Source organism: Pristiophorus japonicus, chromosome 2, assembly GCF_044704955.1.
Source record: "Pristiophorus japonicus isolate sPriJap1 chromosome 2, sPriJap1.hap1, whole genome shotgun sequence".
Classification (NCBI taxonomy): Eukaryota; Metazoa; Chordata; class Chondrichthyes; family Pristiophoridae; genus Pristiophorus; species Pristiophorus japonicus.
Window position 1 is genome coordinate 174,321,370 of NC_091978.1, and position 18,787 is coordinate 174,340,156.

Sequence of the window (18,787 nt, forward strand, 5' to 3'; positions counted from 1 at the left end):
GCTGGAGGAACCCCTCCAGGTTTTGTAGGTGCTCGACAGTGTCCTGACCCGTGACCAATATGTCGTCCTGAAAAACCACCGTGCGTGGTACCAACTTCAGTAGGCTCTCCATGTTTCTCTGGAAGATCGCTGCAGCCAACCGAATTCCAAACGGGTATCTGTTGTAGACGAACAGTCCCTTGTGCATGTTGATGCAGGTGACGCCCTTCGAAGATTCCTCCAGCTCCTGTGTCATGTAGGCCAAAGTCAGGTCGAGCCTGGTGAACGTTTTGCCTCCTGCCAGCGTCGCAAATAGGTCGTCTGTCTTGGGTAGTGGGTATTGGTCCTGTAGCGAGAAACGATTAATAGTTACTTTATAATCATCGCAAATCCTGACCGTGCCATCACTTTTGAGTACTGGAACAATCGGGCTGGCCCACTCGCTGAATTCCACTGGAGAGATGATGCCCTCGTGTTGCAGCCTGTCCAGCTCGATTTCCACACTCTCCCTCATCATGTGAGGTACCGCTCGCGCCTTGTGGTGAATGGGTCGTGCCTCTGGGACCAAGTGGATGCGCACCTTTGTCTCGGAAAAGTTTCCAATGCCTGGCTCAAAAAGGGAAGGAAATTTGTTAAGAACCTGGGTACATGAGGCCTCATTGACATGTGATAGCGCTCGGATGTGATTCCAGTTCCAAAGGATTTTGCCCAGCCAGCTGCTTCCAAGCAGTGTGGAGCCATCGCCTGGGACAATCCAGAGTGGCAGTTCGTGCACCGTGCCCTCGTAGGTGACCGTGCCCATGGCGCTGCCCAGGACAGTGATGAGCTCTTTGTTGTATGTTCTCAGTTTTGTGTGGATGGGGCTCAGGGCTGGTTTGAGTACCTTGTTGCACCACAGTCTCTCAAACATATTTTTACTCATGATGGATTGGCTTTCGCCAGTGTCCAGTTCCATGGCTACGGGTAAGCCATTCAAATTTTACGTTTAGCATTATAGGTGGACAATTCATGGAAAATGTGTGCACCCGGTGTACTTCAGCATCTGCCTCCTCTCTCTCTCGAGGCTCAAAATTGCTTTGATCCATCATGGACCGATCTTCCTCTGCCACGTGGTGGTTAGCAGGTTTTGAAGAGCTTGCAGCTCGTTGGAGGTGCCCCATTGTTCCACAGCTCTTGCAAAATACCCTTTGAAGCGGCATGAATAGGCTGAATGGTAGCCTCCACAACGCCAAGGTGTGAATTGCCTTGCATTCATCCTTGGGTCACCTGAGGCCTGCTGGCAGTTGCAGGCTCGTGGTTTCTGCCCTGGACATTTCTGCTCGCAAACACAGTTCCAGTTAATTTATGAACATTGCTAGCGCTTGTGTGCTGAGAGATTTGTTTGGTTTTATCACTGGTGGATATCAACGCTTGTGTTTTCGCAATGGCCTTACTGAGGGTCGGTGTCTCTATAGTCAAAGGTTTTCGTAGGATGGTCTCATGGCCAATGCCCAGTACAAAAAAAGTCTGAGCATTTGCTCCAGGTAGCCATCAAACTCACATTGTCCTGTAAATTGCCTTAGCTCGGCGACGTAGCTTGCCACTTCCTGACCTTCGCTGGCATGTGTAGAACCGATACCTCGCCATCAGCACGCTCTCCCTCAGGTTAAGATGCTCCCAAACCAGTGTACACAGCTGCTCATACGACTTATCTGTGGGTTTCACCGGAGCCAGAAGATTCTTCATGAGGCTGTAGGTTGGTGTCCCGCAGACCGTGAGGAGGACCACTCTCATTTTTGCAGCGCTTCCTTCTCCATCCAACCCGTTGGCTTCCCAGTCCTCACCCTCCGAGAACTTCTCCAGGATGCCCAGTTTGCTGCATCTTTGCATTGGATTCATATACTCGTCGCCAGTTGTTGTGTTCCTAACACAGATGAGACTGCACACAGGGAGGTTAAAGTAACAGTGACCTCAGTCTTTAATAAGACACTCCAGAGTGAGGAACAGGTCTTAGGGGCTGGCTTATATACAGTGCTTCCAAGGGATGCTGAGATCCCTTGGGACTTGAGGATGCGCTCCCTGGTGGTGGAACATGGGAGTGCATGCTTTACAGATACACATCATCACTTGGCATAAAGGAAGGTGGTTGTTGGTTGCCAATCATCTCAGCCCCAGGACATCGCTGCAGGAGTTCCTCAGAGTGGTGTCCTGGGCCCAACCATCTTCAGCTGCTTCATCAATGACATTCCCTCCATCATAAGGTCAGAAATGGAGATGTTTGCTGATGATTAGTGTGCAGTTCCACATGCAACTCCTCAGATAATGAAGCAGTCCATACCCACGTGCAACAAGACCAAGATGAGATTCAGGCTTGGGCTTGTAAGCGACAAACAACATTCATGCCAGGCAATAATGATCTCTAACAAGACAGAGTCTAACCACATTCCCTTGACATTCAACGGCATTACCATCGTCGAATCTCCCACCATTCACTCCCTCCACCACTGATGCACTGTGGTTGCAGTGTGTACCATCTACAAGATGCACTGCAGAAACTTGCTGAGTCTTCGTTGACAGCACCTCCCAAACCTGTGACTTGCAAAATATTGGACAAAGCAGCAGGTGCATGGGAACACCATCACTTCCAAGTTCCCCTCCAACTCACACACCTTCCTGACTTGGAAATATATCGCCGTTCCTTCATCGTTGCTGGGTCAAAATTCTGGAACTCCCTACCTAACAGCACTGTGGGAGTACCTGCACCACACAGACTGCAGCAGTTCAAGAAGGCAGCTCACCACCACCTTCTCATGGACAATTAAGGAATGGGCAATAAATGCTGGTCTTGCCAGCGATGCCCACATCCACAAGATCCTGCAAATCCCCTGGGAGGATAGATGCATCAACATCAGTGTTCTTAATCAGGCCAACATCGAAGCAGTGACCACACTCGACCCGTTCTGTTGGGCGGGCCACATTGTCCACATGCCCGACACAAGACTCGCAAAGCAGGCGCTCTATTTGGAACTCATACACGGCAGACGATCCCCAGGTGGGCAGAGGAAACTTTTCAAGGACACCCTCAAAGCCTCCTTGATAAAGTGCAACATCCCCAGTGACATCTGGGAATTCCTGGCCAAAGATCGCCCTAAGTGGAGGAAGAGCACCTCGAGTCTCATTGCCGAGAGCATGCAGAAAACAAGCGCAGGCAGAAGGACCGTGCGGCAAACCAGACTCCCCACCCACCCTTTCCTTCAACAGCTGTCTGTTCCACCTGTGATAGAGACTGTAATTCCCATATCGGACTGTACAGTCACCTGAGAACTCACTTTTAGAGTGGAAGCAAGTCTTCCTCGATTTTGAGGCACTACCTATGACATCCCATGTATGAAAAATATATTTTTATTCTTTTTTAAAGTTTTCATATTTCAGCTATCTTATCCCCACGTGAAAGTCCCAATTTTGATTTAGCTCTCAACATTTATAAAGTGAGAATAAAAGCTGCTTTGTATTTCCTGGTTTGCTGTCTGAGAATTCTTCAATGCCATTTTCTGCTTAGACGGCTTGATTGCTGCATCACACTCGGAATCATCTACTCAGCTACAATTAATTACTCGTCAAGAAATCGCGAGATCTGTGAGCAGCTTTGAGGTCAGCAGTGATTGCCATTACATTGCCGCTGACTGTAAATTACGAGCTGGAGTCTCCCTACCAAAGGTGGCAAGTTGATATTCATGGGGAAAGAGTAAGCTATGCTGTTCCATCTGCAAATAAATTCAACAAATCGGCCAACTTTAATGGCTCTACTCTGGGTAGTTCAACAGGTTGTGCACCAATGGGATGTGTAATGGATCAGTAGGACACAAGTTAATGTACATACACCACAGCAAGTGCCAGCTGAGTGGTACTGCCAAGGTTAAGTCATACTCAGGAAAGGAAAGTCACTCACAGTTCTTCACAGCCCAAGGAATGATATGTAGCCAGGGAATGGTAGCAGTAAAAAATGTGTGTAATACAATGAGTGTTGTGAGAATAATAGTTAAGTTTCCGATACTGGAATCTTAAAATGTTTTCTGAAATTATCATTGTTCGAGGACAAGTCTGCACAATGAGAGAAAAATATATATTGTTACCGCACATGCAGAGCTTAAATCTGACAACCTATCCTCAGTTACGTACATAGGTGGTAGCTTTCTTACATTGAGTCTAAATGAAGTCAAATTAGTGTCCTACCATTAATACTTGCATATGCACTGCGCAAAGTCTCATACTCCACTTTAAATAGGTAGGCCCGGATTTTGTGGTGGGTAATGACGACAAACTGTAATCGTTCGCCATCATTACCACTCTGAAACTGATCTAAATGTGGAAATCCTGAAGTTGCTGTCAGTCAGTCATTCACTGCTCCGACACAGGCTGTGTTGTGCCCCCTGCCCCACCCCCATAGCTTGAAATCGGTAGAATTGATGAAAAATTGAGCTTTCGCACACTAATATTGCTGTTAAATACCCCATTAAATGTTAAGCCTTGTTAGAATATGTTAGAATAGCAGTGTTTGACGGCTAAACAACCATTCTGGCCCTGAAAAACTAATTTTTATATTTGTGGAATGTCAATTTTCTCCAGTATGATAAAACTTATGATTTAAAAAAATTAAAGTTGTTTTCATATTTCAGCTTCTACTTTAAGCAAATGTGTATGTCCCAATCTTTATTTCGCTCTCGTTAACATTTTTTAAAAAGTGCAGGTAGAAACATAGAAATTTACAGCGCAGAAAGAGGCCATTCCGGCCCATCGTGTCCGCACCGGCCAACAAAGAGCCACACGGCCCTTGGTCAGCAGCCCCAAAGGGCACATATAAACCTATGAACAATGATGGAAAGGCAAAGAGCACCCAGCCCAACCAATCCGCCTCACCACAACTGCGACACCCCTTATACTAAAACATTCGACACTCCAGCCGTACCAGAGCCATGTGATCTCTTGGGAGAGGCAAAAACCAGATTGAAAACCCAGGCCAATTTAGGAAGAAATCAGGGAAAATTCCTCTCCGACCCATCCAGGCGATCGAAACTAGCCCAGATCATCACCCTGGCCGTATTCTATTCCCCGCAGTACCTACCATTATATCTGCTCCATCCAACAAAAGGTCATCCAGTCTAATCCCCATTACCAGCTCTAGGTCCGTAACCTTGCAGGTTACCGCACTTTAAGTGTCCATCCAACCATCTCTTAAAAGTGGTGATAGTTTCTGCATCCATCACCCTTCCAGGCAGCGAGTTCCAGATCCCCACAACCCTCTGCGTAAAGAAGTCCCCCCCTCAAATCCCCTCTAACCCTTCCACCAACCTCCTTAAAACTATGCCCTCTCGTAATAGACCCCTCCACCAATGGAAATAGACCCTTACTATCCACTATGTCCAAGCCCCTCAATATTTTGTACACCTCAATGAGGTCTCCTCGCAACCTCCTCTGTTCCAATGAGAACAAACCCAGCCTATCCAATCTGTCCTCATAACTAAGATTCTCCATTCCAGGCAGCATCCTAGTAAATCTCCTCTGCACCCTCTCTAGCGCAATCACGTCCTTCCTGTAATACGGCGACCAGAACTGCACACAATACTCCCGCTGTGCCCTAACCAAAGTATTATACAAGATAATCAGTGTTTTTCATTTCCTGGTTTGCTGTCTGTGAGAATGGTTCAACGTGATTGGCTGCTTAGCATGTTTTGACATCACTGCTGCACTACACAAACAATCCCCTAGTCAGTGCTTCTGCAGCAGCACACGCTGCTCCCTCCAATGGCCCCAGCCTGCTGCTGTAGGAGGGAGATGGCTGCGGAGCCAGGTCGCTGTTTGCAGTGCGATAGCAGGCGGGGTGGAGGAGTGGCAAGAGTTTGTAGAGGGAAGTAACTGGGTCCCAGGAGGGGCGTAAGTTTCGGGCTCAGAAGAGGCGAGGGCCCAGGGGCAGCACGAGCCAGCCCATATTGTGATATGTGTGTGCACTGGACCCGTGCAGCAGAGCTGGTATCCAGTCATCTTGGGTAATCCTTGCCACTGGACCAAGACCTAGCTCTGTCAAGCCCATGTGGTGGCTGGTGTGCAATGGCCACTACACTTAAAAAAAAATCCAGCACAGGCATCTTCCACCCTTCAAGATGTAGCTCAGGATCTGAAATATTAGGTCCTTCATTGAAACACCTATGAACTCATCCCTTTTTGGAGAGCAAGTCATCCTCGTTTGGAAGGGCTGCCTATGATGATGATGAGTCACAGAGCTATAATCAATTGCAAGTCAACCTAAGGTTTTCGCCAGATATGGGCAGCTTTCTTCAAGGTCAGCAGCGATTGCCGTCGCTTCGCTGCTGACCGCAAATTACGGCCCATAAATCTGCAATTATTCATCAAAATGTTTGATAAGACTGTATGATCCATAGCAAGTGTTTTGATAGATCCAGCATGCAGTACAAATTACAAATCTGACAGTGAAACTGCTTTTTATTGTGAAGAGGTGGTGTGTAATTTATTGGAGATAAAGAAATCCTTTGATAAAAGCTTAATCTGCTGGTGGTTTTCATTGCCACGTAGTGAATTGCTTGAAATGTAGATGGTATACTTCGCTGCCAAAAGGAAAAGAAGCAACTCCTTGCTGTTTAATGCAAAATGGAGAACTGTGCGCATAAAGCCTTACTGTTAAGTTACAGTACTACAGAAATGACTGAGAATCAACTGTCACTGGAAAGTCCGATTAAAAAGATACTTTTATACTTCCTACACATTAGTGAAAAACAGCATCCATTAATGGTTAAAATGTACTATTTCCATAGCCTTGTCTGCATAAAAATCTGAATTTTGGAAAAAAATGACAGTTGAAACTGAAATAATGAAGAGACGAAAATCACATAATAAACTCGCAGTTGGTTGCCTATCTCGCATCCTTAATGCCATAAAACATGATTGTCTGAAGGGCCGTAATATAGTAGAAAGGTATTCACTATTACATGTTAATGGTAGCTCATGGAAAGAAAATTGACCACTAAAATATCACAAAAATAGGATGGAACTTGCAGAGCCAACATGTTTTTCAGAGGCAGTTTGGTTAACACGGCACCCACCAAACAGAGCAAGAAGCTGCAATGCTCCCGAAAAGTCCACGTGTGCAGATTCTTATGCTTTCTTGTCTCTGACCCTTATTTGCTTGTCTAACAATTTCCAATATTCTTTCATCGTTCAGTGAAGAGCAAAGTAACCAGGAAATACGCTAACTGATACACGTTTAATGTTATTTTAAATCGACGAGTAGAACTTGTGAAAAAGACTTGCATACAAAAAATTAGTAAACCAAATAAAAAATTGGAAACTGTGATGTGGAAACAATTTAATTGTTGAAAAGTGAAATGTAAACTAATTAGGGGAAAAGAAAAAAAAAGTCAGATTTCAAAAAAAGATTTGAGTTTTCTTTCTGGGTTGACCCAGTTTGCATAACAAAGGAAGAACCGCTTGCTAGCCCAGGATTCTGAAAAATAAATTTAAGACCAATAATATAATAAAAAATATTAATTGCAGTCTTCGGACAAAGAATCCATTCATATATCTTCTAAAGTAATACTTTTGGTTGCAGAATTATCTATTAGAATGTGACAGTGTAAGTTACACTGTCACATTCCAATAGACAAATCTGCAACCCATGGCTCAACAGTTCTACACTAGAATCTCTCAACTCCAAGTGTGTGTGTACATATAAGATGCCAGCAAAATCAATGTGTAAGAACAATTCTTATTTACTGCCAGGTTAATTTTAATCATGTTTCACGATAGTGACAAACTGAAAAAATGGTCAGAAGCCGTTTTATACCACTAAATGTATAGTGGTATACCACTACAGTAATTTCGAAGTGCGCCAAGCATATCCGGCGGCACTTAAAAGACCATTTTCTTTCATTTTATGAGTGAGGTAGCCCAATTAATTATCTAACATGTAATCAAGCTTTCTTCAATCCAGGGATCAATTCTAAATGTTAAAGTAAAATTGCAACAAGATGATTGTTTTCTGGCAGAAGTAAAATGACCATTAGTAAGTCGGTTGGCATAAGCCAAGTACACTTTACCGTTTTAAAATAATACTGTACGTTTACCTTCTAAAAGTTTGAGGAATCTTTTGGTTGCACACAAAAAACTAATGCAGAAACAGGATCTATTGCGAAGACCCCTGTGCTGGGATTTAGACTGAGATAAGGCTGCTGGAGCTCTGGAACTTATTGCATTTACGAATTTCAGAGCCTGGAAAACAACTCAAACCAATTGCATCTATACCCGTTAAGTGACAAAAGTAACTTTAATTTTCTCGCTATGGAGTTTCTCATGTGCTAAAACTCTGTTGAGCTACACGAGTGGGCTCGGCCCCAAATCCACCCTTAAAGCAGAAAATATGGTAGGTTGTCAGTACAATCCGACCAACGACAACCGTTAAACCAGCAGCACTGTACCTGATAGCACAGGGGAAATTAGTTGTCATTCTATTGGAAGAGACATTGCTGCCACCTCACTTTATTACAGCAACATTAATACAATGTTATATCCCACGAAAGCTGACCTAATGCTTTAAGTCGTCTGCCAGAAGCCATCAGAGTATTCTGCTAAATTTGATAAAAATTCGGCTTAATGCCTCGCGGTATTTCTTGTGATTTAGTTCCAGTGCAGGCGGAAGGAGTGTAACTGCTGATTGCCGAGCTGTGTTTATACTCTTGAGCATCGTCTTCAACGAGCATAACTACAATAAAATAACGAAGTTTTTGAAATACTTCACATACATAATTTTCTTTTAAGTAGAAAATTCCAATTTCATTAACAATCCATGACATATTTTGCAATAACAGTGCATGGACACAATATAGGAGGTGCAATATTTAGTGATGACACAAACCTCCCATTTAGGCATTGCTAATGCATTGGCCAGAAAAGGGTATTCTTTCAGGCACAATTTTATCTGCAGTGTGATAAACATAAGAACATAATAGGAGTAGGAGTAGACCATACAGCTCTTCGAATCTGCTCCGCCATTCAATAAGATCATGACTGATCTGATCATGGACTCCGCTCCACTTCCCTGCCCGCTCCTCGTAACCCCTTATCGTTTAAAATCTGACTATTTCTGTCTTAAATTTATTCAATGTCCCAGCTTCCACAGCTCTCTGAGGCAGCGAATTCCACAGATTTACAACCCTCAGAGAAGAAGTTTCTCCTTATCTGTTTTAAATGGGCGGCCCCTTATTCTAAGATCGTGCCCTCTAGTTCTAGTCTTCCCATCAGTGGAAACATCCTCTCTGCATCCACCTTGTCAAGCCTCCTCATAATTTTTTCCATTTTGATAAGATCACCTCTCATTCTACTAATGAGTAGAGGCCCAACCTACTGAACCTTTCCTCATGTCAACCCCCTCATCTCCAGAATCAACCTTGTGAACTTTCTCTGAACGGTCTCCAAAGTATATCCTTTCTTAAATATGGAAACCAAAACTGCATGCAATATTCCAGGTGTGGCCTCATCAATACCCTGTATAGCTGTAGCAAGACTTCCCTGCTTTTATACTCCATCCCCTTTGCAATAAAGGCCAAGATTCCATTGGCCTTCCTGATCACTTGCTGTACTTGCATACTATCCTTTTGTGTTTCATGCATAAGTATCCCCAGGTCCTGCTGTACTGCAGCACTTTGCAATCTTTCTTCATTTAAATAACTTGCTCTTTGATTTTTTTCTGCCAAAGTACATGACCTCACACTTTACATTATACTTCATCTGCCAAATTTTTGCCCACTCACTTAGCTTGTCTATGTCCTTTTGCAGATTTTGTGTGTCCTCCTCACACATTGCTTTTCCTCCCAGCTTTGTATCGTCAGCAAACTTGGCTACGTTACACTCAGTCCTTTCTTCCAAGTCGTTAATATAGATTGTAAATAGTTGGGGTCCCTGCACTGATCCTTGCAGCACCCCACTAGTTACTGGTTGCCAACCAGAGAATGATTTCTCCAGGCTGAACTTTTGCAGTTTAAACAGGGGATTTACTGCTAATTGGAGCACCAAGGCAGTGCATAAAAGGCCAGAGGTTAAAACTTCTGCTCTGCGTCTAATCCCAATAGTACTGTGAAAGGAGGGAAGTCAGACGGATGCATCAATCGAACTGGTGCTGGACAACAATGCGGGCGGCAGTGGTTTAGGATCAGGCTGCCAGTCTAATATTGTAAACTGCACAGATGCAGTGTGCATTTTTTTTATAAATGGAGGGCGTACATTCTGCACACCCACATTGAGGAGCAAATACATTTAAAGTGCCCCTTGTGGATTTCTTCCCTCATAAATGGACAAGATGACATACCGCACTTCACACACCTCAGATTAAGAGAAGCAGCTGCACATCATCCAGGTGTTTCGAGACATAATTCTAGCAAAGAAAACTGCATACTTTTTTGACAAAAGGGAGGGGAGATTTAACACTCCTTTCTATGACTATTCATCTGGAGGGTGCAATTCAAATGTTTTTCCCACATCGCTAGTGCTAGGGATGGCACAGAAATGGATCAGTTTACTTTTTTTTTAAAAAGACTGTGCCACCCAAAACATGAACATCCATAACGGTACAGAGAGATTTATATGATCCCATTTTCAAAAAAAACAAAATAATTGTTTGGTTTGGTCAGCACTAGTATAGGCAATCCCCCTGTATACACAATTGTTCCTATGTTGAGATTTTGTAAGTAGGAAAGCAGCTGATTTAGCAGCTGGTTAGTAAACCACAATAAATCTTACCAATTATTTCTGCAAAGATGCATTTCAACTGTATAAAGTTCCCAAATTCAGCTTTAAATCATTCAAAGTAGGATCAGCATGGCTATCAACTTTCTTTTTTGTCGTATGTCAACTTTTACTAGTATGTTATTTCTGATGCTGTATAGAGAGCCAGCATATATTTGCAGTAAGTCTTATCTAACTAGCGCAAGTTGAATTTTTTTAGGTTACCAACGTGATAGATAAGAAAGTGTCAATGGCTGTTCCTTACGTATACTTTCAGAAGGCATTCAATAAGGTTCCACACAAAAGACTTAAGAAAAATGGAAGCGCATGAAATTGACTTTTGACTTAAGATAGGGAATTGGTTTGGAGGGGACACAGAGTGTAGGGATAATTGGTGTGTGACTAGTGATGTCCCCAAGGGATCTGTACTGGGGCCTCAGCTTTTCACTAGATTTATAAATTATTTAGATGAAGGAATAGTGAGCTGTGTATCCAAATTTGTTGACAACACAATTATATGGCACTGTAAGAATTGCAGACGGGAGCAGAAAGTTGCAAAGTGAAATTGATAGTAGGGGGCAAAACTGGCAGATGGCATTCAGTGTGGGGAAGTGAGGTCATCCACTTTGAACCCAACAGAGATAGATCAGAGTTTTTTCTAAATGGTGAGAAGCTAGGAACTGTGGAGGAGCCAAGATTTTGGGATCCATATTCAGAAATCACTCAAATCAAGTGAACAAGTATAACAAATAAAAAAGGCGAATGGAATATACGCCTTCATCTCTGAAGGGAACGAAAGGTCATCAACCTGAAATGTTAACTGTTTCTCTCTCCACAGATACTGCTTTACCTGCTGAGTATTTCCAGCATTTTGTTTTTATTTCAGATTTCTATCATCCGCATTATTTTGCTTTTGTCTTTGGATAGATGTAGCCTGTTTTCAACCTTGTATTCTAGTCCTCTAGCTATAAAGCCCAGCATTCTATTAGCCTTTTTTGAATATTTTCTGCACCTGTCCATGACATTTTAATCATTTATGTATATGGACTCCTAAGTCGCTTTGGACCTCCACTGTTTCTAGATTTTTATCATTTAGAAAGTACTCTGATCTATCCTTTTCTGGTCCAAAGTGGATGACCTCACACTTGCCTACATTGAAATCTATTTGCCAGTTTTGCCCATTCACTTCATCTATTAATAATTTTGTAACTTTATGCTTTCATCTACACCGCTTACAATACCGTCTATCTTTGTGTCATCAGCAAACTTGGATATGTGGCTCTCTATCCAATCTTCTAAGTCATTAATATAGTGAATAGTTGAAGCACTAACAGAGATCCCTGTGGTATACCACTAGTCACATCCTCCCAATTAGAGTACCTGTCCATCATTCCTACTCTTGGTCTCTTGCCACTCAGCCAATTTCCTAACTAGTTCAATCATTTTCCCTCAATTCCATGAGTTTCAACTTTAGCTAACAATCTCTGTTGAAGGACTTTATCAAATGCCTTCTAGAAGTCCATATAAATAACAAGCATAGATATTCCCCTGTCCACTACTTTAGTCACCTCTTCAAAAAAAATCAATCAGGTTTGTAAGGCAAACCTACCCTTTACAAATCCATGCTGAGCTTGTATTCCCTCGAGTACAGAAGATTAAGGGCTGATATTATTGAGATGTTCAAGATGATTAAAGTATTTGATATGTTCGATAGGGAGAAACCATTTCCTTGGGGGGTGAGGGGAAAACAGTCAGAGCAAGGGGGCATAACCTTAAAATTAGAGCTAATCTGTTCACAGGTGACCTCAGGAAGCATGGACTCTCTCCCCAAAAGGTTAATTGAAAATTTCAAAATGCAGTGATAGATTTTTGTTAGATAAGGGAATTATGGGATGTGGAACCAAGGAACTAAGATACAGGTCAGCCATAATCTAATTGAATGGCAGAGCAGAGGTAGGGCAAGGACGAGCAGGAAGCTGCTGCTTCCAAGTTCACTAAAATTACTGAGAACAGAAACAAGAAAGTCTATTTTATATTTTATACTACAATACAGTTTAAGGCTAGAATGTGGTAAGAGTTTAAAAAAATATTTTTAGAAAGTAAATATCTAGATCATCTTGCAAATACCAAATGGTCTGAAAAGCCTTTCAAAAAGTTTATTTACAGCAACCCCATTTATGGAAGGAAGGCTAGGGAGGAGATGGAACTCTAATTTGACCAGGTTGCTGAAATTTCTAATTTTTATATAAGAGTGATACATGCAACATTTTCTTTAACTTTAGTCACCCCTCAACAGCTCTGAGTAAATAAGACATCTGTTTGTTATTCAGTTAAGCATACGATATGTGGTCTGTGATAAGTCAGCTAATTGCATTGATGCACTAAAATTGGCCTCAGCTTCCCAATTTGAGTGGAGGGATCAACTAACAATGACTCCTGCTCCTGTTCACTACCCAGCGGCCCCTGACAAACCATAATGCCCTCTTTCTCGACCTACCCTCCCCCCATAGTCAAGAAGCCGACCCATAGATATTCTACGGGGTCGTGCATGAAAAATGGCACCTTAGAAGTATCAAAAGACAATCACCACCCACAGAACAATAGACCAGCATCAATTAACATGTCCAGGTAAAGATGTGGTAAGGAAATAAAACCAACTAATTCCCCTTCAGGGGTATGGTTTCATATGTCATTTGTCCTGTTCATAAACAAAACAGAGTAAGAATAGAGATTGCAGAGGCATTGCTCTTCAGGAGAGGGGAGAAAAAAAATAGAATTATCACACATTGTTTACATGAATCTTTTAGCAGCCAAATGCAGCTTAAGAACTGTATGTGCGACTTTGGACAGGGTGAGGATTTGCAGGACACTACAGGGGTTGCAGTTCAAGATTTTCACAGATGGAGTTGCAGTTCTAGAGAATAAATGTAAAGAATCATCTAATGCACCAGCCTATTACAATGAACAAGACTGATGGGTCGAAAAACCTTTCTTCATCTCAAATTCTTCTGAGTGCAAGGATTGCAATCTGAAATTACAGTTCCATGGTGATAAATCTTTAAAAAGGTGAACTGTATATCTCAGTTAAACAAATGTAGACTTTTTTTAAAAAAATATATAAAGCTACATTGATCCCTGTTCTATTTTCCAATAAGCACTCGTCAGCGAACGAGAACTCCCTTCTAAAGATAGACAAGTATATCTTAAAAAAATATCAAATTTCAGAAATCATGGTTTCTAACAAATATGCTTATATTATACTCGTCAAAAGGGCACATTTATCTGTCAATAACTATCAGTTTGTCAACACAAATAAAAATCATTTTTTCTGTTCAATTCAGCAATAGCAAAATCAATACATGTAAAATTTTGAGAAATCAACCATCATATTAAATGACCCCAACGTTAGTGGAAACTTTTAGGATGAAATACCATTTTAATACGAATAGAAAGCTTGGCCGTATATACAGGAAATATCCCATTATTGAATTTTCAGAGATACTAGACAGAGTGCAGACAATCTGATCAATAACACACCTCTAATTTCTATGTGAACTTTAAATTATGTACAGCAAGAGAACAGCCACCAAAGCCTCCAAAAGTAGATTATAGAAAATGTGAATCATAAGCAGGAAGTGAATATTTAGGCACCTGTTAAGTAATTCAAAAGTAGTTATCGCATTACTTAACAGCTACAACCATTTAAGAAAATCTAGCCTGTCAAACTCTTTTTGATTGTGTCATAGCAAAGACTTTTGGAGAACAATGTAACCATGGGAGGATAATCAAGTTATCTACTCATGATCAGGCACATGCTTCAACCTTTGATTTGATACCCACGAAAACTTAACATTCGAAAAGGTTATCACAGCAACTCGTGCATTAATGCCACGATTAAAGAGTGAAGCAGCCCCTCACTAAATAGCAAACTAAATAGAGACTCTGATCAGAAGTATTACCGTAAGTATTGGCTACATAAGAGCCATGACACATTCAAAAAAATAGAAAACAGCCATTTTCTAAGATGCAGGCCACATTGCAGGTTTTTATTATCAAAAACAAATTGGTGCAATTGAAAGCCTTGGTCACTTTGTTAAACTGCACTAAAGCAGGTGTATGTGTGTCATCTTCAGGGATGAATGCAACTCAAACTCAGGATCCTTACAATGCAGAGTAGGAAAAAAAATTAAAAAGTATTTCACGTTTCCCCTTTGTTTTAATTTACACAGATCTTTTGAGAGCTTTATTTACAGAGCATCGAATCCAGTCTCGTTTATAGCGATTATCACATATTAGTGATGTTTAAAATGGAATCTATGCAGAACCCAGAAAGAACAAAGGGCAGAGGTGTTTGTCAATGAAAGGGCATCTGGGCTACAGAAGCAATCCCAAATTCCTCAGTTACTGAGCAGTCGTTCTGTTGCACACTCCACGTCCCAGGATTGTGAAGACAAGGCCACTATTACTGCATTCTGTAGAAAAAATACAAAAGTCAAAACCTGTAGCAGCCAGAATCAAGATTACATTTCCTAATTCTAAATTAGCTATAATTACATCAATAATTGATCTACCACAAATGGTTGATAGGCCAAATGCAGACCATGGAATAATAGATGTACAAAGTCAAGACAATATTGCCCCAAATTATTACATAATCCATAACTAAGCAATTTGTATATACAGCCTTGTTAAATTTAGTCTATTGACATAAATCGACCAAACTCCCCTCTTAAACATGCATGAAAACGTATACTGCAGGGAAAGATTTCAAACAATATTTGATGTCAGATGTTCTACAGTAGCATAACTATGTTATCTGCCTTATCATGCATCTCAATTTGTAAAGAAAGTACAATGGGGCTGTATCTGGATTGTGTCAATTTAAATACCACAAATGTAACCATATATACATTGGTAATAGTAGAAACTCACTTTGCTGCACATTCCCTCAAGTCTTAATTACTACTTTTATTGGAAGCCAGGTGATGTAACTCGACATTCCAATAGAAAAACTAGGCATTTAGCCCCTCAAGCCTATTCTGCCATTCAATGAGATCATGGCTGATTAGTGACCTCACTTCATATACCCGCCTTTGCCCCATTTCTATTAAGATTTCTGTTAACCAGAAGTATTATCAACAACAGATTTAAAATTAATTGACCCAACATCAACTGCCATTTGCTGAAGAGAGTTCCAAACTTCTCCCGCTGTGTGTATAGAAGTGTTTCCTAACTTCACTCCTGAAAGGCCTGGCTCTAATCTTTAGGCTGTCACCTAGTCCGAGATTCCCCAATCAGCGGAAAAATGTTCTCGTTATCTACCCTAATCAGTTCCCCTTAATATCTTGAAAACTTCAATCAGATCGCCCCCAATCTTCTAAATTCCAGGGAATATAACCCGTTTACATAATCTTTTCTCGTAATTTAACCCTTGGAGTTCAGGTATCATACGCTGTACTCCCTCCAAGGCCAATATATCCTTCCTAAGGTGTGGTGCCCAGAACTGCTCTCAGTACTCCAGGTGTGGTCTAACCAGGGCTTTGTATAGCTGTAGCATTACTTCCAACCCCTTATATTCTAGTCCTCCAGATATAAAGGCCAGCATTCCATTCGCCTTTTTGATTATTGTCTGCACTGATCCATGACAATTTAATTATCTATGTACATGAACCCCCAAGTCTCTTTAGACCTACAGTTTCTTTTCACCATTTAGAAAGTACCCTGTTTTATCCTTTTTAGATCCAAAGTGGATGACTTCACACTTGCCTACATTGAAATCCAATTGCCAGTTTTGCCCAGTCACAATCTATTAATGTCTTTGTAATGTTATGCTTCCATCTACACTGCTTACAATGCCACCTATTTTTGTGTCATCGACAAACTTGAATATGTGGCTCTCCATCCCATCTTCTAAGTCATTAATACAGTGAATAGTTGAGGCCCCAACACAGATCCTGAGAGATGCCACGAGTCACATCCTGCCAATTAAGAGTACCTACCCATTATCCCTGCTCTGCCTCCTGCTGCTCAGTCAATTTTCTAACTAGGCTAATAATTTTCCTTCAATTCCATGAGCTCAAACTTTAGCTAACAGTCTCTTATGTGGGACTTTATCGAGTGGCTTCTGGAAGTCGAGATAAATAATACCCATAGACATTCCCCTGTCCACTACTTTAACACCTCTTCAAAAAATTCAGTAAGTTTCATCAAGCATGACCTACCTTTTATAAATCCATGCTGGTTTGCTTTGATCAGCTGAAATGTTTTGAAGTATTTATTCACTCCATCCTTAATTATATGCTCTAGTAATTTCCTGACAACAGACGTTAGGCTAACTGGTTTATAATTCCCCGGTTTCCCTCTCACCTTTCTTAAATAGCGGAGTGACATGTGCAATTTTCCAATCTAAATCGAGAGAACTTTGGAACATCATAGGGCATCTGTAATGTTCGCACCTATCTCCTTTAAAACCGTAGGATGGAAACCATCTGGTTCTAGGTATTTGTCACTCTTTAGTGCCATTATTTTCTTCATTACTGTTCATTTGTTTAGATTATTTTGGGGCGTCCCCCCCCGATTCAATATTAATTTCATTGGCATGTCCAGCATGCTACCCTCTTCCTCTACTGTAAATACTGAAATTATTCAACGTTTGCCATTTCCTTATTTATATCACCATTATTCATTTTTAAGGAGCCCACATTGTTCTTAGCCACTTTTTCCTAATATAATGGAAAAGTTTGTTGTGTTGATTGATATCCCTTGCAAGTTTCTTTTCATACACCCTTTTTGCAGCTCTTAACTAGCAGTTTTGTCAACTTTTTCTGTTCTTTGTATCTCTCCCATTTGCCAGGATTTGTATTTGTTTTGCATTTTTATATGCTTTTTCTTTTAGTTTTATGTTGTCTCTTACCTTTTTAGGCATCCATAAGTTTTTGTTTGGCAAGTAGAGCTCTAGCCCCTCAGGGGTATAAACTGGTTCTGTATCATGTTAAATTTTTTGGAACAACTCCCACTTATCTTCTGTCGTTGTATCCATTAGGACATTTTCTCAATTTACTGTGGACAGTCTCTGTCCTATCCCGTTGAAGTTGCCTTACCTAAATCTAGAATCTTAGTACCTCTTTCGCATTTCTTCGTTTCAAACAATGTTGAACTTGATATTATATTATATAAATGTTCATGCACCGTTAGGCTGTTAACTACTCATTATTAAATGGACCGGGGTCAAGCAGGGCTGCGTCATCGCCCCAACCCTCAATCTTCCTCGCTGCCATGCTCCACCTCACAGTTGATAAGCTCCCCGCTGGAGTGGAGCTAAACTACAGAATCAGTGGGAAGCTGTTCAACCTTCACCGTCTCCAGGCCAGGTCCAAGACCACTCCAACCTCCATCGTCGAGCCCCAGTACGCGGACAACACCTGCGTCTGTGCACACAGGCTGAACTCCAGGACATAGTTGACGTATTTACCGAGGCATATAAAAGCATGGGCCTTACGCTAAACATTAGTAAGACAAAGGTCCTCCACCAGCCTGTCCTCGCCGCACAACACTGTCCCCCAAACATCAAGATCCACGGCGTGACCCTGGACAACGTGGACCACTTCCCCTATCTCGGGAGCCTCCTATCAACAAGAGCAGGCATTGACAACGAGATTCAACACCGCCTCCAGTGCACCAGTACAGCCTTCGGCCGCCTGAGTAAAAGAATGTTTGAAGACCAGGCCCTCAAAACTATCACCAAGTTCATGGTCTACAAGGCCGTAGTAATACCCGCCCTCCTATATGGCTCAGAGATGTGGACCATGTACAGTAGACACCTCAAGTCGCTGGAGAAATACCAGCAGCGATGTCTCCGCGGGATCCTGCAAATCCCCTGGGAGGACAGATGCACAAACATTAGTGTCCTCGTCCAGGCTAACATCCCCAGCATTGAAGCACTGACTACACTTGATCAGCTCCGCTGGGCAGGCCACATAGTCCGCATAGAAACATAGAAACATAAAAATAGGTGCAGGAGTAGGCCATTCAGCCCTTCTAG

At 41.8% G+C, this 18,787-nt stretch overlaps 1 protein-coding gene across 1 annotated transcript in view; it reads right to left on the reverse strand.

The window, feature by feature from the left end:
* Positions 1 to 14,942: 14,942 nt before the first annotated feature.
* ube2kb (ubiquitin-conjugating enzyme E2Kb (UBC1 homolog, yeast)) overlaps positions 14,943 to 18,787 on the reverse strand; it is a 132,646-nt gene continuing 128,801 nt past the window's right edge. The window contains exon 7 of the mRNA XM_070870385.1: positions 14,943 to 15,218. Within this exon, the coding sequence (XP_070726486.1) occupies positions 15,144 to 15,218 (75 nt within the window). The 3' untranslated portion in view covers positions 14,943 to 15,143. The remainder of the gene's footprint in view (positions 15,219 to 18,787) is intronic.